This window comes from Neopsephotus bourkii, unplaced genomic scaffold, assembly GCF_033783945.1.
Source record: "Neopsephotus bourkii isolate Nb327-2 ecotype Australia unplaced genomic scaffold, CSIRO-AGI_Nbou_v1 NB_1825, whole genome shotgun sequence".
Lineage (NCBI taxonomy): Eukaryota > Metazoa > Chordata > Aves > Psittaciformes > Psittacidae > Neopsephotus > Neopsephotus bourkii.
The window spans coordinates 4005838-4026668 of record NW_026902298.1 but is presented as its reverse complement, the minus strand read 5'-3'; the positions used below and the strand labels follow the sequence as shown (position 1 = coordinate 4026668).

The window sequence follows — 20831 nt, the reverse complement described above, 5'->3', positions numbered from 1 at the left end:
CTGGAATGTGGTGATAAGGTCTCCCCTGATCCTTCTCTCCAGACTGAACAGTCCCAGCTCTCTCAGCCTTTCCTCACATGGCTTCCCAGTCCTTGGATCATCTCTGTGGCCCCTTATGGACCCTCTCCACCCTGTCCACATCTTTTTTTTCTATAGCAGGGACCAAAACTGAACACAGTTTTCCAGGTGTTCCAGTGGGACAATGACATCTTTATCTGATGGTGATGCCCTTGCTGATGTAGCCCAGCTGCCCAGCCAACCCTGTTGGCTTTCTTTACTGCAACAGCACACTCACTGCTCCCTCCTGTTGAGCTATTATGAGACCAAAGGCCAATTCCACCCCAGGTAAGTATAATTCACAGTTCCTCCTCCCACCTGCCTTATCTGTTTTAATCTCTGCTGCAGTGCAGATGTGATGTGCTGTTAATATTAGATGCTTGACACCCATAAGGTGGCTGCAGATCTGCAGTGAGTGACTCCCAATGTTTCATTAATGAGATCCGTTGCATTAATTCAGGATGATTATGCACACCACCAGATCTTTATTAGTATCTATTTTTTTATTATCTCACATCATAAAGCTGCATTTAGCTACAGAAAAGATTTTTAGTGAAATAATTGCTTCTATGATCCAAATTTCTCACAGTATGAAAACCACAAAAGCCATCTTGAAGCAGGACAGGGAAACAGTGATGGGTTCAAGTGATTATCTGAATTAATGAACAGAAATCTGGGGCTTTAACACATATCAAAATGTCACCGGGGGGTTGATGCCAAATGCCTCAGTTTCTCTTTGAAAATAAGCCCATCTCATTGTGCTCTGAATCCCAATTGACTGATATTTTCAAAGCGCTTTGTGCTGCTCAGATGAAAGACTTCTCTAAATCAAAGTATATTACATGCGAAGTTCATGTCTGGAGCAAGCTTCTAAAAGAAACCATCTGAAAAGCAGGATGAAGAGTGGAAACGCTGATGCAGCCATTAGTTGCTTCACATCAGAGTGTGGGCAGAGGGTCTCCTTTTATGTTGTTTATTTCAAACAAACAACTCTGGGAATCTCCTGTGGAAATGAAGCGCACAAACCAAAGCCTCTTCATGGGTATTTTTGGTTTATCTCCCCATGAATCTCAGATTCATCATGTGGAGGGAATGTAGAGCACATTCTTCTCCCCCCGTTAGATGCTCACTTTCCCACAAAGGATAAAACCCATTTTCTTGCTCAGTTTGTCTGCTTGTTCACCCAAGGGTAACAAAACAACCCCAAAGCAGGAACACCCTGTCCCTGAACCCTGTCGAAACTAGCTAAATAAATAAGAGACAAGGAGGGATGACTGGGAGGGTTCCCAGGCAGACCTGCTGTATTTAACATCATGGATACAGTGACCACCGACACATGAGCCCCAGAGCTCCTAATTCCTGAGGTATTGCTCAGCAGTGAGTAATGAACCCAAGCTCAGTGACTCACACAGGCTCCCAAATGCAGCTGAGCGTGTGTCAATGAGCATCCAGGTTCTAGGAAATGTGAGTGGGATGGGAAGGTCTCTGGGATCTGCCTGTATTGGAATGGGGGAGAAGCCTGGCACGCTGTCAGGGTACTAAGCACTTTAGTTACAGCTGTTGGTACACTGAACATCACACCAGAGGTTCCCAGCACATTCAGTACTCCAAAGGAATTTTGCTGCTGTGTTTTGTCTTCCAGCCTGCTTCCAGCTCTCACGGAGACCTCCCTCTTAATTCAGATGAATCCTTCAGCTACCAGGATTTCACTGACAGAGACACAACCTCTCAGCAGGAGTCAGCTGAAACCCTTCTCTCGCTGCAGGAAAAGCTTTGCTCCATGAGCTGAAGTATATTACCCAGGGAATACCGATGTGGATGCGCAGTGCAGGAGGCAGCCAGCTACAGTGAGAGGAACAAAATCACTGCTGTAAATCGGTTTCTAAACTGTACTAAATCTGGCACACAAACCAGGCTGGTCACAACTGGTCTCTGAGGATTAATACTAATCAGTTTTGCCTGTTAAAGTATTAGCAGCTCAAAGCTATGCCTCATGCTTCAGGATGCTTTTTGAGCAACATGGTTTAGTGTGAGGTGTCCCTGCCCATGACAAGGGGTTGGAACTGGATGACTTTAAGGTCCGTTCCAACCCAAACCATTCTGTGATTGTATGATTCCATGAGAGGAGTCAGGCACTTCCCAGCTGGTGATTTACAGCCCCTTAAACTCTTGGTTTAGGATAGGAGAAAGTGCCCTCTTGAGACATCTGTTTACTCAAGATTAGACTCTGTTCACCTATCTTAGACCATTCTCAGTGGTTTAACACTTAATGTCTTTGGACCATTTTCTATGGTCTGGGGCTTCCTTCGCTTATTTCCTTCTGATACACAAAGTTTTATTACACCCCACTGACAGTGTGACACTTGAGCAAGTGATAATCTGTCTTGTGATAAAGAGACACTATCACTGCCCTCTGTTTTGTTCTGGTGGTTCAGGGTTGAGGATTTATTCCACTGCTGTTTGGTTGCTGACTGTGCTGAACCCTTAGCTATTCTGCTAATCAGACGTCAAAGGAGGAGGGTACGTAAGAGTTGTCCATGACCATGCTGACATCCACAGTGCCATTTCAGTGACATATTCAGTATTGCATAATAGGAACAAATACTCCATCCACATACTGCTGTGAGATGTGGGATCTATCTTGTGGAAACGTTTTGATCATAGAAGGTCTTCAGATAGAATCATAGAATAGTTAGGGTTGGAAAGGACCTTAAGGTCATCAAATTCCAGCCCCCCTGCCATGGGCAGGGACACCTCGCTCTAAAGATGATGTATAGTGTGTAGATATGCTTTGAACTTGGCATGTCCCTACTTTTCTCCCCTCCTATTCTTTCCATTGCTGGCTGGAGGGGTGTTGGGATGCAGATACAGAGTTTTACATCAATTTTTATATGGGTTTCAGACATGAAGTGATTTCGATAGCAAGCTGCTTTCTATGATTCCTCATTTGGGAATGTCTCACTGCAGTCTTTGTTGCTGGCATATTTCTGTGTACCAGTGATGAATTGCTTCCACTCAGCCCTGGAGAATGAGCTTAGTCATGAGCACTGTACATGTCAATAGCTGGTAATGGAGTTGGTCTGGGCTCCCTAGGGATGGACCTTTGGCTTGCTGTACCTTTCCCTCCTATACTAGAAGTAACACAAATTAGTTCATCGTTTAATATTCATAATGGCATAAATTAGGCATTTTGCACACTTCACCGTTACAATGACCTATGTTTTCCTCATATCCTAGATGGCAATTCATAAAGGATTAACTCACATGTGGCATTTTCCATGGATTAAAAAGGCTTTTGGAAGCCCCTTGGACATCTGCATGGACCCAAACACCTATACAGATGTGCTAGCAGCCTTTACACATCACAGCTACAAGTAGGCGCAGTCCTTATTTTGCCTACTAATCCGTTCATCCCCTTTGCAGTGTCAGAATTCCCCACTGTGACCTGAAGAATGCCTATTTGCAAAGGAAACCACCAACCCAAACCGATTCCTGCATGGTTCAGTGTCAGGATTGCTGTTTTCTCTCTCCTCGAAACCCCTCTTTCTAACACATGGACCCGTTCACAGCACCAACAGGGCCAGCTGCTTTGCCAGAGGAGAGTTTCTCAGAGCAGGGTCAGCAGAAGCAATGATCTGCCTGGTCCTCAGCAGCCTCAGTGCCATGTCTGGCTTCAGATGGAGCTCGTCAGGCCAGGGTGTTCAATGATGGGCACAATCCTGATTACAAAATGGGCACACTGATTAAAATCCTTCTCTCCAGTTGGCTGGTGCAGGCAGACTCCATAAGCTAAAGGATATTACCAAAACTGTTACATCTTCTCAGCAGAGTGGATGAGAGAGATTTCTCAGCACACTCTTTAGATGAATTGACTTTTGGAAGCACAAGCTTTCCTGCACTTCTATCAAACGGCCTTTTAAAAGTGTTAATTTCCTCTTTTCTGGTTTTCTTGCTGCTGTAATAACTATGGATAATAGTTATTATATGTAATAATAACAAGTAATAATTATGTCTCATAATAATATGGATTTATAACTACAAGCACTCAGTAAAAATGCTGGTGTTGGGAGTGAAGTGATTGGGCCAGCGATATAGGCCTGCTCAACTTGCGCTAATGTAAATAAGAGGAATACTGATGGCAGAGAAAGCTATGATCATTTATATCAGTCAAAAATATAGGCCCATTGACTTCCAAAATCATAGAATCACAGAATGCTTGGGTTGGAAGGGGCCTTAAAGATCATCCGGTTGCAAACCCACTGCCATGCGCAGGCACACATGCGTTTTCCCTGATTTCTCTTTAGAGGCATAAGAGACCCAAAGGCTCCGAAACTCAGATCCAAAGGCTTTTTGGCAGATTATCCTGGAGGTTATAGAACTGATGAACAGATCTTTGCAGACCTTTGCACTGCCAAGAAAGAGCGTTTAATGAGAAAACCAGCAAACGTTCCTGCTTCACTTGGGTAAACAGCAGGCTCTTATGCTACATAATTTAAGAAGCCTGTCACTTTGTTTTGTCTTCTGTCACTGCATAGGGCTCTGCAGAACAGTTACTCTGGCTTTACACACAGGGTTTTCAATGGCAGCTCTGCTCCAAGGATGAGTGTGTGCCAGCAGCCAAGTACCTCTATACTTTTCAAGCTGCTTCTCGCTTCCAGCTGTTTGCTCTCCTGTATCTCATCAGTACACCTCTGATGTACATCCAGCTCTGCCATGAGGAGCTGGATGCACAGCAAAGGTCAGTGCTCTGTGAACAGGTTATCACTTGGAAACTCTGTGCCAGTGCTCTCCCTTTGCCAAAGGGATTAAAGGAAGCATGTGCTGGGATACAGCACTTAGAGATGATTTTACTGGGTGTCTGTGGTTGCAATTTCACTTGATAGTTACTGATTGTTAATTGCAGACCTCATAGCAGCCTTCCAGTATTGAAGGGGAGCTATAGGGATGCTGGAGAGGGACTCTTCATTAGGAAATGTAGTGATAGGACAAAGGGTAATGGGTTAAAACTTAAACAGGGGAAGTTTAGATTGGATATAAGGAAGTTCTTTACTGTAAGGGTGGTGAGGCACTGGAATGGGTTGCCCAGGGAAGTTGTGAATGCTCCATCCCTGGTGGTGTTCAAGGCCAGGCTGGACAGAGCCTTGGGTGACATGGTTTAGTGTGAGGTGTCCCTGCCCATGGCAGGGGGGTTGGAAATGGATGATCTTAAGGTCCTTTCTGACACTATTCTATGAGTCTATAACTATAGGGAGGCCAACTGAGTTAAAGTGGATTTCTAAAAGGGCCTTGCCCCATACACCAGTTTCTCTAAGAGCCTGAGAAATCCTCAGCAGATGAGTTTTCCAGTCCTCACTCTTACTACACTTCCTATTGGAGAATTGTCCACTGAGGAAGATAACCTTCGGGACAGGGATGAGTGTAAAGGGTAATAAATAAATACAGCACTTGGAAAAAGCTCCACCTAAGATTCAAAAGGCTTGTCTTTTAGGGATGCATGAAGGGATGACAACTGCCTGGTTGTAGAGAGAAAGGTGAAGAAATGCTTTGCATGCAGGCATGCAGGTTTCCTCATGGTATTTTGCCTTTCATGATATCCAGGCGTTTTCATAATGTTCACTTATGTACAACCTGGTATTATTTTCTCATTTCGCAATATTAAAACTGGCTATTTTTAAAACTCACCTTTTCATATGTGTAAGTAAAACATTTAAAAATCAATTGGCAAAGAAGCCAATGAATACAACACCGATGACGTGTAAGTTATCATCTCTCATTAGAAGCTTCTCACACTGTTTTGTGCTTTCATTATATAGACTTGTGCTGCCCTAGAATCATAGAATGGTTTGGGTTGGAAAGGACCTTAAGATCATCCAGTTCCAACCCCCTGCCATGGGCAGGGACACCTCACACTATACCATGCCTCCCAAGGCTCTGTCCAATGTGGCCTTGAGCACCACCAGGGATGGAGCATTCACAACCTCCCTGGGCAACCCATTCCTGTGCCTCACCAACCTTAGAGTAAAGAACTTCTTCTGTATATCTAGTCTGAAACTATTGAACTGATAAAGCCAACTGCTAATTGAAGTTTGCACAATGGGAAAAGATTGGTCATAAAATGTTACACTTACTTTTGTGGCAGCAAGTCATTATTTAAACCTCCTTTGACCAAATTCTGGCATGATAAATATTTTATTGCTTAATAGCTAGAGATGACTCTTAAAGCTTTGATTACCATTAAGTGTTAAACTTCCATATCAGCTGTACGTTTACATGTTCGTGGTCTAGTGGAAGGTATCCCTGTCCATTGCAGGGGGTTGGAATTGGATGAGCCTTAAGGTCCTTTGCAACTCAAACCAGTCTATGTTTCTATGATTCTGATTTCCATGCCAAGACAAATGAGCTATTCAGAAACAGGTTAACCCAGCCACCTATATGCTTACCCTTGTCAGGCTGAAAGTAATGTAAAGTGCTAGTGAAGCCAACCGTAAAACTACGCCACCTCCTACAGGAGGAAGCTCAAAGCCTTTGTCTATGCAAAAAAACCCCAGTTTTACAATAAACCAACATTATATGGTTGTGTATTACTATAAATTGATTGTGTTTAGTAGCAATTAAGATGTTATGTAGTGCATTAGCTTTGCTGTCCTGCTTATTGCTCTTTAAGAATGTGGACACAGAGGATCATGCAGGTGAACTACAGGGTTAATGTACTGCTAGGGCATCTGTAGTAAGATGGGAGGAAAACAGAAAAAGACCCAACATTTCTATTAGAGAGGACAGGAGAATTTATTGACTGAAGTGTGTTTATCCCCATGCTCATTTTTCATTTGAAGAGGTGTAAGTAAAACCCTCATCATTATCATTTCGAACTAGCCAACACCATGGAAGAGGTCCAGAGGTCTAATGAAGGCCTTGACAGCACAACTGCAGATGGCTTTTGTCTGGATGACAGCAAAGTCTCTCACTGCTGAAGAGTAACATCATGAGAACATATGTCAAGGAGTAAACTGTGACCAAGGGAGCCTAGTGATGGATGACAAAGTAAGCAGGGACTGACAGCCACAACGTATGGATCCTGTTCCCAGCTCCATCACTGTCTGAGGATGTGACCATGAACAAGAACCCTCTGCATGTCCCTCCATCTGTAAAGTGTATGAGAAAACAGAGTTATCACAAGGGCATTAATTATGCCTATATTAAAAAAACACAAAAGACTTTGAACTTTGCTGCATGAGACAGGCTGCAGTAATAAAGGTTTTTAAGACCAGAGAGGATTGTTATCCCCTTGCAGGAATCTACTCCTTTATGGTGGCGTGCAGTCATCTGTGGTGCTTTGTCTGTAACCTCAGGGCTTGTATTTGTGAGAGGTGAACACAAGGGTTCTGGGACTGCTGTATCTGGAGCAGGCTTTCATGAATCCTTGTGGATTAAACATGAAGTATGTAATTGCTTGCAGTTGGGAAAGGCTGGCACGATGATCCCTGTGCTGCCTTTAAATCCCATGGTCTGACCCAGCCTGATACCCTGCAAATTCCATATAAATTGAGCTTGTAACTTCTAGCTAAGCTAATGCATACATTTATCGATAATGTCTATATTTTGCTGTATATACATTACTCTACAGATAATCTCCACATATGTATGCATAAATATACATTCTACATAGCAATATGACCAAGAAGAGCAGTCCTAATGCTGCAGTAGATGAAAATGTTGTATCACATTCTGCATGGGAAGCTTACCACAGGTACTCTTCTATAGCACTTAGATTTCCTTGCCACCATTGTACGGAGGGGTCCCCATCACAACTCACAGCCCCTGTCGTGTTAAGGCTGCTTCTGTTGTGATGAACTCCAATTAGCAGCCTGCAAGAACGGGTAGTTTATAGCCTGCAAAATCTAATAAACCAGGAGACACACGCTGCACAATGCCAAGAATTCTCAAGGTATGTGGTTTGAAACCCACTCCAATGTGAGTTTATAACTGCAGCAAGATTCATTTCCTGAGCAGAAAGATAATGCCAGAGAAGAACACACTATAAGGTCCCCCTTTATATGTCAGAGATTCATTATCTGGTAAATTTAAAGAGTATTTTGTTGGCATTCTGTTAGATGCCAAACTGTTAAATGCAAGGCCACAGCACAAAGAGGTTTCTTAAATTACTGGAGGAATAAATTAGCTCTTATAACATCGCTTGAAACTTCAATTGCATTCTGTAGCAACCCACAAATCCCCATGTGTATATAGAATCCTGCTCCACAAACCATTGTTTCCTTCCTGCTGCTGAAAAATAGCTTAAATAAAATCCTAAGAGCTGAATGCTGAATATAAGTGTGCATTTCATCGCTTTCATGGCTTTTCTGTAACACTCCTTCTAGGTTTTTTATCAAGAATCCAGCCATTGCTTCCATCAAATTTGCATTCGAGAGGCTTGTGTATTAGACAAAGTGCATTCATGTGTGTCTGACAGCAAGCCCTCTGCATCTTGGAGATAAAGAACCTAAATCAGATTCAGGCTTTATTCTGCAGTGCCAGGTACATGGTAGAACCACAGCATTTGTAATCCGTTTCTCACAAAGTAGCACAAGATCGCTTTGATGGCTGCTGTCAGCCAACAGGAGGTAGAAGAGGCGAAGCCCTCTGGCAGGGCACTATCTGCACAACAGTAGGGAGACAATTCATGGCTGCAGAGAAAACCTCATTTATACTTGTACAAATACACAATACATACCTGCTCCCAACAGCATATAGGCTAGAGGTTTAAAATGAAGGAAATAAAGTATATCAAAGAGCGCATATGGTAACAATAAGGTCAAAAGCATGTATCTGTATTTTTATATATATATATATTCCTATGGCAGTTGTGAATGAGCCAAAAATGCTCAGAATTCTGTAGGCTTGTTAAAAATAACCCTTTTTATGATCCTGTCCTGTATCCTCAGCAGTCAATAGTGGGAGATCTTATACACAGCCATTTCTGCAGGCCATTTAGGAATGAGATACTACAGATACACCTCCTTTTCTTACACTTTTCCCCAGTCGCTTGTAGAAGAGGTGTGCAGGAATTCCTCCCTCTGCTATTTGACTTGTTGTGCAGTCCCAGGCAAGTGATGTCCCCATTTCCCTGCCTATTCATGTCCCTCTTGCACACACAGACCCTAAACTTCTGAGGGGGTACTGTGCCACGTCCCTGACATATTTCCAAGCATTCCTGAAATCAATATAATAATTCCATCAGTTCAAGGGCCAGGAAAGGGAAACAGACTCCCAATAGTTCACACACAGCTTTATGGTTCTGTCATGACCCTCAATCCAGCACTGATGGGGAGAAGAGAGATGACCACAGTCAAGATCTATATGGCAACTCTCTCCAGGGATATAGTGGAAGCTGTGCCCAGGCAGAGGCTGAACCAACGAGTTGGGGAGTTTTCTCGATTTCAGATCACTGTTTTGGGAGCACGTTGTCTGACAAGCTGCAGAGCCCCTTTCAGTTTTCTCAAAGATAAATTAGATTAGATATAAGGAACAAATTCTTCCCTGTGAGGGTGCTGAGGCGCTGGCACAGGGTGCCCAGAGAAGCTGTGGCTGCCCCATCCCTGGCAGTGTTCAAGGCCAGGTTGGACACAGGGGCTTGGAGCAACCTGCTCTAGTGGAAGGTGTCCCTGCCCATGGCAGGGGGTTGGAACTGGATGAGCTTTAAGGTCTCTTCCAACCCAAACCATTTTGTGATTCTGTGATATTATTCTATGAAATTATACTGAAGCTGAGTTCTGTCCTTCTTTTAGAGCATTTTCAACACGAAATTACAGACTGCTTTTTCCAAGGAGATGCACACAGTATTTTACAACGCAGGCAAAGTGAACTGATTTATCCTGAGTTTTATTAGTTGTGGATTTTTCTACTAAAAGGCACTGGATGGTGGAATTAGGTCCCATGGGTAGGATGAGGCACAGTAAATTCATTTGCTCTGAGCCTCAAGGTGGACACCTATTGCTGCGAGAGCCAGTGCTACTGCCCGAGACACTTCTCAGCTGTGCAAAGCAACCTCACTGTGCAGGCTCTCGGCTTGCCACTTCTTCCTCTGTCTCATAAATCTCCTCAAACAACTTAATGGTGCATCTTCACAAAGCACCCAGGGAAGTTTCTCCTCTGTTTTTATCTCTGCTCTCTAGGAGTGCCTCAAGAACCTGGAGATTCGGTGTTATGGACTCCCCCACACAGAGCAGTGTCAGACGTCCTGTTTGCTACACACATGGCCACAACCACCACAGATCCTCACAAGATCCAAGTCTCGAGGTTTTTCCAACTTACAGCTATGCAGAAAAGCAGTAATAGTGGCAAATACCTTCTTGTGTCCTGCATGCAGTAAGAGTCTCCTTGATTATAATGCGGTGCCAGGGATCTCCTCCCTCTGGTCTCTCCTGTAGCATGTCGACATTTTTGGCCAATTTCTGTTTTTTGAAAGGAAAGAGGGTAAAAAAACAAAGACCAAACAAAGAACATCACTCTCAGAATGTATCTGACTAGGTCACAGGGGTGGTTTTTTCCCTGTGGTCCTAATAGATATTAAGTAGCCCTCATATATGAGGTTTGAATATAATCATTGTCTGACAAGAGAAGCGTAAATACCCTGGGCACACTGAGGGCAATGCATGAAGCCATACACTGGTTAGGGAGAAATCATAAGGTCATAGAATTGAACTGAAAACTTCTATTTATTGTATGCTATCTATTCTAGTCTATCTAGTCTATTATTTCTACTCCACTCCACTCTACTGTATGGGGTGCCTATAAAATGCCAGGCAAGAAAGGATAATCATATCCATCTTTCACTCTGCAGTCCATTCTTTTCTTCATGGGCCATATAATTTATTCCCCCAAATATTAAAGCATATTAAAAAATACATCTGTGGACAGCAACACAAATGGCAGCAGAAGCTGGATAGCATCGTTCACCCAAAGCAGACCTGAGCTTCGCAGTGGGTCTCAAGTGTTGATCTGAAGTGTTGATCTGAAGATGGAACTGAACCATTCTTTTGCAGGGTAAAAGCCACTGGGTTTAATAAGAGAATGGTAGCAGTGATCTTAAGGTCCTTTCCAACCCTCACTATTCTATGATTCTATTAGAGGCCAGGTTGGACAGAGCCTTGGGTGATATGGTTTAGTGTGAGGTGTCCCTGCCCATGGCAGGGGGGTTGGAACTGGATATCTTAAGGTCGTTTCCAACCCTAACTATTCTATGGTGATTCTATGATGGTGTCACCATTTTAAAGAATGAAAGAGGTGATTGCTTTGAAAAAATGGATACAGGGACCTGCCTTCTTCAGTGAATAGAACATATAGATTATAATATACAAAATATATATGTAACATATAATATATACTATATATAGTATATAGATAATATACACAGTGTACAGCATCTTACATCAGGCTCCTTTGGCCAGGCTCCAATGAGACTTTAAAGCAGCCTTTTGAGACCTAAAGGGGCTCCAGGAAACCTGGAGAGTGGCTTTGGACAGGGGCCTGTAGGGACAGGACAAGGGGAATGGCTTGAACCTGCCAGAGGGGAGACTGAGCTGAGCTGTTAGGCAGAGGGGCAGCACCTGTGAGGGTGCTGAGGCGCTGGCACAGGGTGCCCAGAGAAGCTGTGGCTGCCCCATCCCTGGCAGTGTTCAAGGCCAGGTTGGACACAGGGGCTTGGAGCAACCTGCTCTAGTGGAAGGGGTCCCTGCCCGTGGCAGGGGAGTGAATCTGGATGAGCTTTAAGGTCCCTTCCAACCCAGAGCGCTCTGTGCCTCTACACTGTGTACACACATCCCATGTACAGGGGACCGGGCTTGGCGAGGGCCTCCCTCAGGCCCCATGATGGCGGGGGCCGAAGCCCCGGCAGGGCAGCCCCGCTCCCCTCACGCCGCTCCCTCCATGTCCCCTATGAGCCCACGGTCCCCGGGGGAGGCGGGGCCGGACGGACCCCCCTGCCCTTCCCTCAGCCGCCGCCTGAGCCTTAACAGGTAACGGCGGAGGCGCCGCGGGGTCGAGTTGTAATCTGCTTCCGAGGTTTCCTTTCACTTCGGCGGGGACCTCCGCGCCGTGAGGGGCCGGGCTGAGCCGGGCTGGGCCGGGTACACCTGGGCTGGGATCGGCCGGGCCTGCCCCGCCCCGCCGGGCTCCGCTCCCGCCGTCTCCGCCCTCAGGCGCAGCAGCCCCGGCAGGACGATGGTGCCGGTGTGCGGCGGGGCTGGCGGCCGCCTGCTGCGGATGGCGGGGCTGGGCCGGAGCCCGCTTCTCCTCAGCGTGGCCCGGGGCTGGAGCTGCCGGGCCGGGGAGGACGCGGCCGCCCGCGGCAAGGCCGTGTCCGTGAGGAAGCGAGGGTACGACATCACCAGGAACCCGCATCTCAACAAGGTCGGAGCCGCGGGGGTTGCTTGGGAAAGGGGCGGGTGGAAGGGGCTTGGTGGGATACCCTGCGTTGGAAGCGTTGTGGCGGCGTTGCCTGTGCCCATCCCCAGTGCGCAGCCCGCAGGTGGGGGTGAATGCGGTGGGGAGTGGTGGTGGGCTCATCCGAGCAGAGCGTTAGAGGTTCAGCACCAGTGGCCTCCTTTGGAGCCGGTTGTTTGGCATCCCTCTGCCTGCGGCTGCTGCCGTGGTGGCACTGGGAGAGCCCGTGTAGGACCCGCAGCCGTTTGTCTGGGATCGTGAAGAACCGGGGAGGAGAAACCCCTCCTAAACCCCCAAACCTGGGGCGTTTTGATGTATGTTGCATTGCACATTGCAGCCTAGGAGCTGGCTGTTCAGACCTTGGTGTGGTTGTCCTTGGTTTAACTCCTGTCATAGCAGAACCAAAGCAGCGTGTTTTGCCAGGCTGAAGAAGTGTTTGTTCTCAGTGCTGCAGAAATGCCAGTGTCATTTAAAAACAGACAACAAGCAGCAAGTTTTAGAAGGGTTTTCAGCCATTTACAATGAGACCCTGAAGCTTTGGGCTAGGGACAACTAGGGCTGTCCACTTCCCAGCAGGAGAAAGGTCAATTGCTCTTTATCAAATCATAGAATAGTTAGGGTGGGAAAGGACCTTAAGATCATCCAGTTCCAACCCCCCTGCCATGGACAAGGACACCTCACACTAAACCATGTCACCTAAGGCTCTGTTCAACCTGGCCTTGAACACTGCCAGGGATGGAGCATTCACAACTTCCCTGGGCAACCCATTCCAGTGCCTCAGCACCCTAACAGTAAAACTTCTTCTTTGTATCAATCTAAACTGCCCCTGTTTACGTTTTAACCCATTACCCCTTGTCCTATCACTACAGTCCCTAATGAAGAGTCCCTCTCCAGCATCCCTATAGCTCTCCTTCAGATACTGGAAGGCTGCTAATAGGTCACTTTTTACATCAGTAGATATCACATGTATGTTTGTGAGCAATGCATGGGTGATTTTAAGATCTTGATTTGTATGATGAATTGTATGAATTCATAATTGTAACTAAATTGATTCTTTCTGTCTATCTATCCAAAGAGACCTGGACCCCTCTCCCCTGGCCACTCACTGCTGCCGTTGACCAACAAAAGCAAGAGGGCTTTGCTAGCATGTAGGGACAATAATGAACTTGGAATCATGTTGTGCTACCTGTTCAAACAGTTACCATCCTTCATGTAGCTGGATGAGCGCCTTTCTTAGCCCAGAAAAGGAACACACTTTACTTTATGTGTGTTTGATAAATAGCCCCACACTACTCTTCCATCCCTTTCCATAATTTGAAAGGGAAAAATAACCTGTATGCAAATTTTGGGATCAGATATATCAGATTCAAGATTATTGGGTTCCAGTTTCAGTTTCTTGTATTCATGTTGCTGAAAATCACTAAAAATACCCTAATTACTTTAAAAATAAATGTTAAACATGGTATTCATAGCTGATGGGGCTGCTCCATCCTGACAGTGTTCGAGGCCAGGTTGAATGGGGCTTGGAGCAACCTGGTCTATGGAAGGTGTCCCTGCCAATGACAGAGGATTGGAACTTGATGATCTTAAGGTCCCTTCCAACCCAAACCATTCTATGATTCTATTCAGCATCTGCTTGGTATGTACTTATGTGGCTCCTTCTGGACTGGAGACTCTTTGGATGACAGCTTTCACTTTGTGTAGCGAGCTGCACGCAGGGCTGCATCTCCTGGTACCATTTCAGCATCAATGGGGTGAACCTCTACGGACCACGCAATGACACGGGGTGTTGTTGAGCATGTAACAACACTGTAGGCAGTCTGTGTTGAATTGTTATACAGTGCATGTCTGTTAAGACTGAAGAGAAGAGGATTTGCCAACAGTCTCATAAGCAACAGTAGTTCATCAGCATTAAGTGGTTTTGACGGCTTTTTCTTCTCTTGGGTGTTCAGTCATAGTTACAAAGAGTGACACAGCTGATGTTTCTAGTAGTCTTACATGTATCAGTTTGAACTGAAAAATTAATACTTGGATCTTTGCTCAGTGTAATTCAATAATAACTCAAACCCAGTTGAATCTCTCATGTGTTTTAAATTGATCCGGCTACCACAGAAGTAGACTTTGAATGTCCCATTTGATGATTTTCAGAACTGAGGCTTTTCTAAGTTCTTTTTCCCCTTCCAGTGAAATAAATTATTCTTCTTTAAGTCTAAATGGATTTCTGTCCATGTGGAGAGAAGAAATCTGTTTTTGTTAGAAGTAAGATGTATTCTAGTATGCCATGTTTAACTGGCCGTGAAAAATCTCCCAGCTAGTCTTGCCTGGGTGTTTACTGTGTATGTTATGTTCCTCTGTCAGTATGGATCTTACAGTCAGTCAGAAAGGCATCTACAGCACATCCAAGTGAGGACGGAAATGGCTAGCATCATTGATAACAGATAAGGACTGGCTATTTATGCACCCAGGGGACTAGTAAATGCTCAGACCCTCTTTCCAAACTCCTGTAAACGGGCTTCTGTTTCTCTGTTGCTTTTAGCAGTTCATTGTAGTACCTAAAGACTTAACTGTGTTCAACAGAAATGGGATATTTCAGACAGTTCATATGTCAGCATATGATTGATAGTCCTTTGGTCTTCTGTGCTGCAGTGGTTTAAGTCACAGTTGGGGATCTCAGTAGGTTTTCAGCTGTTGTACTCATCACATAGCAATTACTGTTTACTCCCTTGGTAGCTAAATGGGGTCCTGTGGTCATTGCTGTTTTTCTGCAGTGGATCCTACTGTAAGTTTTCATCTGGTTGAAGGCAGGGGATATTTCTCACATCTCTCCAAGAACCTCTGAAAGAAGTGAGGCTTCGGGCAGCAAGTGTTTTGCTGCTTTATTCAGTGCCCTGGCTGCTTTATAGCTTGTGGGTGAAGTTTAAAGTATCAGTCTAAAGCTATGAAGTGTGTGGTATTTATTCAATGAAGACTGTGTCCTTCCAGCAGAACCACAGGCAGATTCACTGTCTGAGGTTATTGATCCAAGGCTTTGCTTGCTTACTAGGTTGAAGATGCTTTGAAGAAGCAGGCTCTGAAATCAATGCTGCTAGGTCCTCTATAATATCCTAAATATGGATAAAAGCAGGCTGTCCTCTTCAGAAGCTCTTCTGTTTTCCAGATCTGCCTGAGCAGAAAGAAATGAAAAGCTGGTGATGGATGTATGATATTTGCAGTTATTTCTCTCCTCTGGTCATTGTTTACTATGTGAAATTGGCTGTGTTTTCTGATTTGAATTCCTAAATGTTGATCAAGGGTGTCAACACTGCATAAAACATGGATTATAAATGAGATTTTGCTGATCAGAATGATTTGGGTTGGAAAGGAGTTCAAGATCATCTAGTTCCCATCACCTTACCATGGGCATCACCCACTAGACCAGGTGCCAACCATATCCTGGGCTACATCAAAAGGACCATGACCAGCAGGCCAAAGGAGGTGATCCTGCCCCTCTACTCTGCTCTTGTGAGACCCCACTTGGAGTATTGTGTACAGTTCTGGTGTCCTCAACATAAAAAGGACATGGAACTGTTGGAACAAGTCCAGAGGAGGCCACAGGGGATCAGGGGACTGGAGCAGCTTCCATGTGAAGACAAGAGGTGCTGAGAATGCTGAGGCTGTTCAGCCTGGAGAAAAGAGCAGTGTGGAGACCTCAGAGCAGCTTCCAGCCCCCAAAGGGGCCTGTAAGAATGCCAAAGAGGCGACATGATATAGAGTGAGGTATCTTTGCCCATGGCAGGGGGTTGGAACTATAGGATCTTAAGGTCCTTTCCAGCCTGAACCATTCTGTGATTCTTTGGTGCCTGAGGCTCTGTCCAACCTGGCCTTGAACACTGCCAGGGGTGGAGCATTCACAGCTTCTTTGGGCAGCCCATCCCAGTGCCTCACCACCCTCACAGAAGAGAATTTCTTCCATGTATCTAATCTAAATTTCCCTTACTTAAGTTTAAATCCATCACCCTTTGTCCTATTGATGCAGTCTCTGATGAAGAGTCCCTCTCCAGCATCTAGTCCTTAAATTATTTGTCCAATCTATGCATTGTGTCCTCTTTGTGTTTTAGCACTCACACATTGAGCTCGACAATTCCTAGTTTGGTCACACACCTATAGGGATTCAAAAATCTTGTCCAAAATTGACTGTGATTTAGCTGGTGACACCCAATTGCAGTGTTCAGTTGGAAGGCTGATGATGCTTCAAGCTTTTTGTTGGAAGTCCTATTTTTGGGATAAATCACGCCTCCTTGGAGGTGTGCTGTCACAAACAGATGCAGAGCTGGAGGTTGCAATTTGTTTTCTTAGAATCATAGTGTAGTTATGTAGCAGGATATTGCTGTATTTGAAGGGTTGAGATAACATGCTGAATTGTTCTGCAAGGTACAGTGCAGGGATCAGAATTTGGGGTCTTCAATGTACATCTGGATGATACTTTCTACTCTTGATGTCTGTGCCTGCTCTCTGTTGCTTTCTATGGGGTATGTCATAATGAATTGCAAAGAAACCCACCACATAAAACCCCAACAAACCCAAAATTACCAGTCTGGAACTGTAAAGAGCCTTTAAAGAATTGTTACAGGGTTTGGAATGTGTTGCTTTACACACAATTAAAATGTAGAAGGTTTGTTTGTCCTTTAGCTTTGCAGGGATCAGAATTGCACTGAGATTTCTTTGCACTGTGTCAGTAATCTACCACTGCAGCTGAGAATGATACCATTGCACACAGCTCCCCTCAGTAACTGTGATGAAATAGAACTAAAATTAGCTGCCTTTGTGAAACTGTTGCCTTTAAAATCAGTAAAGAGCACCAGAACAGTGTGTCTGAATGACAGCTGGCAAGATCACATCAAGGCAGTATTCTGTTTTCAGGTTAGTAAATCTCTCTAAATGCATATTCTTACAGCTGGAGTTTGGGGTAGGCCAGCTTTAGGTCTGGATAGACAGAAGACTACTGAGGTAAGCAGAGGGCTTGAAGTGGCTATGTGACTCCCAGTGTTTAACTTACAGTCTCTTTATGTTTCGCAGAGTAGGAGTATGAGGTGGGCTGAGTTTGGAGGTTCCCCTCTTATTTTTCAGGAGCCCATTTCAGCAAGTTTTAGTGTACAACTTCACTTAAAAAGGTAATAAATAAACTCCCCTGAGGGTTTCTGTATACACTAAAGCCACATGTGGGTAAGAAAGTCCCCAGGCTGTAAATGCTGAAAGGATGGGAGTGTGCAGGGAAAGAGTATCCTGTTTACCCACCTTATTTATTCATCCTAAGGTTTATGGCTGCTGCTGGAGACAGGATGCTCGTGTAGATGAACTGACCTGACAGGACTCTCAAGTTTCTAGGGGTATTAAACAAGACACTCTATGGGCAAACCCTGCAGCACATGGGCCACTGCAGGCCCAAGCCAAGCCACAGCTTGAGACAGAAGACAAGCTCCTTATCAAACCATGCTCTGTCTCTACAAGAGTTGAAATGTGGGCTTGGAGCCCTGCGCAGTGTGATGTGCCTTCAGTGAGGTCCAGAGCAGGGAGGTGGTTTTCGTGTGTTCACTTGTTCTTTGTTTCATCAGTCAAGCCTATGTGTATCACCATGGACTTCAGTGGAAGCAAACTGAGGAGATGAGCTTTGGCTGAGTATTTTGGGGGATAGTATTCCAGATGTACAGTTGCTCAGTTAGATTTGGTTTTGCCTTCATCCTGGCATGTGGAGTTTCATTTCTGTTTGGCCAAGCGTATCTTTTTCTGAGTCCAGGGTATCTTTTGCCAATGGCATTTCCAAATGTTTTTGTACCAAACAACTTGTTACGATGTGGTCCCTTTTCTTCCCCAGCTTGGATTCCAGTTCCTCTCCCTCGTAGCCAAACCAGGAGTCTGTCTGCCTTCCTGTTTGTCTGCATCATGTCTTGCCAACCCTGTCATAGTCTGCCCTTCAGGATACCACTGATTCTTTGTGTGTAAAGCTCTTGTGGAAAAGCCTGGAAGTGCAGAGGAATCATAGAGTGGTTGGGTTGAAAGGGACCTTAAAGCTTACCGAGTTCCAACCCCCTGCCACAGGCAGGGACCCCTTCCACTAGAGCAGGTTGCTCCAAGCCCCTGTGTCCAACCTGGCCTTGAACACTGCCAGGGATGGGGCAGCCACAGCTTCTCTGGGCACCCTGTGCCAGCGCCTCAGCACCCTCACAGGGAAGAGCTTCTGCCTAAGAGCTCATCTCAGTCTCCCCTCGGGCAGGTTCAAGCCACTCCCCATGTCCTGTCCCTACAGGCCCTTGTCCAAAGCCCCTCTCCAGGTTTCCTGCAGCCCCTTTAGGCACTGGAGCTGCTCTAAGGTCTCCCCTTCAGGAGCCTTCTCTTGTCCAGGCTGAACCAGCCCAGCTCTCTCAGCCTGGCTCCAGAACAGAGCTGCTTCAGCCCTCGCAGCATCTCCGTGGCCTCCTCTGGAATGGAGGGGAGTCTGTTGCTGTCAAAGGGAGAGGGTGCTGATGCAGACCATGTCTCTGTGCCGTAATAACCCCATAGTACATTGGTTCTTGTAGATGCACTGAGAGGTCTTGGAAGTATCTGTTGAGCAGCTTTTAGAAGTGCTGAGTTTATGCTTGCAGTCACTGTGAAATATTAATAAAAATAAATAGTGTTTGGACCAAAATGCTTGTTTCTGTTGCCTGAGCAGTTTATGTTGTAACACTACCTTTAAAATTGCCTCTAAGTTGTGGAAATTCATCAGTTTGGCAGCTGCCTCTGTTGCTTTCTTTTTATCATGCCCTTTCTTTTAGAGGGGTCTTAATCCTTACACCAGGCATGTTTTGGTAGGGCAGAGCTAAGATTGAATGTAGCTTTTGTTTCGTAGGGTAGAGTAAGTTGTTTTTGGCATTTGAATTGCACTTAAGTAACATAAATTGTTTGATAAACAGCATGAAATCTGATACTGCTGTGGTTAGAACGGAGCTAGGGCTGAATGTGACAGCTTGTTCAGCATTCTTATTCATTGCATCTAGTGTGGCAAACAGCTAGTTGATTACTTTGGAAGCACTGTAGATGACAGTGGGAATAGTGACCATGTTACATGTGGGGCTGGTCCCATGTGGGGCTGGTCAGCAGGCTTCAAGCCTTGCCCCACACGTAAGTATTGTGACATATGTCATTGATTTTAGAGACTGTAGTGCTGTAGTTGAGATGAGTCTGCTGCTGCTCAGAATTAGTGATGGGTTAACTGAAGCTGCTAAAAGGCAGTGCTGATTCACAGAATGAAGAGCAATAGCTTGTTGCTCAGTTTTGTTATCAAGTGGATTTGCTGTACCGTAAGTTACCTACTAGGGATGGGTCTGGCAGCTTTGTAATGTTATGTGGCAGAGTTCGACCCCTGCATTTGTGGTTTTGGTGTGTCAGATCTGGCACTTGGTAAACAAAACTGGCCTTAGAGCAAATTCTGTTTCAGCTGACTTTGGATAAAGAGAATGTAAATTGAGTTCCTCTTTAGCTTCTGTAGCAGCCAGCTCCAGGAGAAGACTTGAGCTACTCTTACTGGTATTCCTTGAGAGCTGAGAAAGGAAAGGTAGGGACTAGGTAGGGATGATGAATAACTACCCTCTATTGCTGCCCCTTGCTGAAGGGGAGAGTTATGGTTTGGTGATGATTGGTTATGATGTTTAGGCTTCTCCAAGGCTTTGGGATCATTTTCTTTCTCTGTCTTGCTGTAAGTGATGCAGATTGACCCTCCTGCCTCCCAATTTGCCTTGCTGATGGGAGGTACTGTGCAAACATCTGCTTTCGCCACCTCTCTTCTGGTATCGGTGTTCTACTTATTTCTCTGTTCAAAGAGTACCACTGCTGGTGCGTGCCCCTGTGCAGACAGCACCCAGGCTCTTCTAGCACCGTGCCATGCAGTTAGGCCCTGGAATCTGATTTTGGAGCTGCCAATCCACATGCCTGCAGCAGCTGAACACTGGATGCTGTCCTGCATGGGAGAAGCCTTGCCTGTATCCATCTGTGAGTAAATGCCATGCAGGAGATTGTCCTGCTTTGTTGTTGGCTGGTTTTTAGCAACGAATCAGGAAGCTAAGAAGCAAATGGTTATTTTAATAATCCTTGGGCTTCTGGATCCAGAAATATTCTTATGTTGGCAAAGCCTAGGAGACAAGTCAGACTGAAAACACAAAGGTTTTCCTTTATCTCTTCCTTTTCCTGTGACTGTCACTTATTTTTTTCTCTCTTTTCCTCCCTGCTACCAGATCTTGAACAGCCTGTTATAGCTTTTACCCAAATAAAATTCATGTGAGACAGACTGAGCTTCAGTGCTGTTGTGAGCAGGTCAGACA

The 20831-nt window shown here is 45.2% G+C and overlaps 1 protein-coding gene across 1 annotated transcript in view; it reads left to right on the top strand.

Annotated features, from left to right (window-relative positions):
- Positions 1–12149: 12149 nt before the first annotated feature.
- Positions 12150–20831, top strand: part of ME3 (malic enzyme 3) — a 114696-nt gene continuing 106014 nt past the window's right edge. Inside the window, exon 1 of the mRNA XM_061343388.1 lies at positions 12150–12465. Within this exon, the coding sequence (XP_061199372.1) occupies positions 12277–12465 (189 nt within the window). The 5' untranslated portion in view covers positions 12150–12276. The remainder of the gene's footprint in view (positions 12466–20831) is intronic.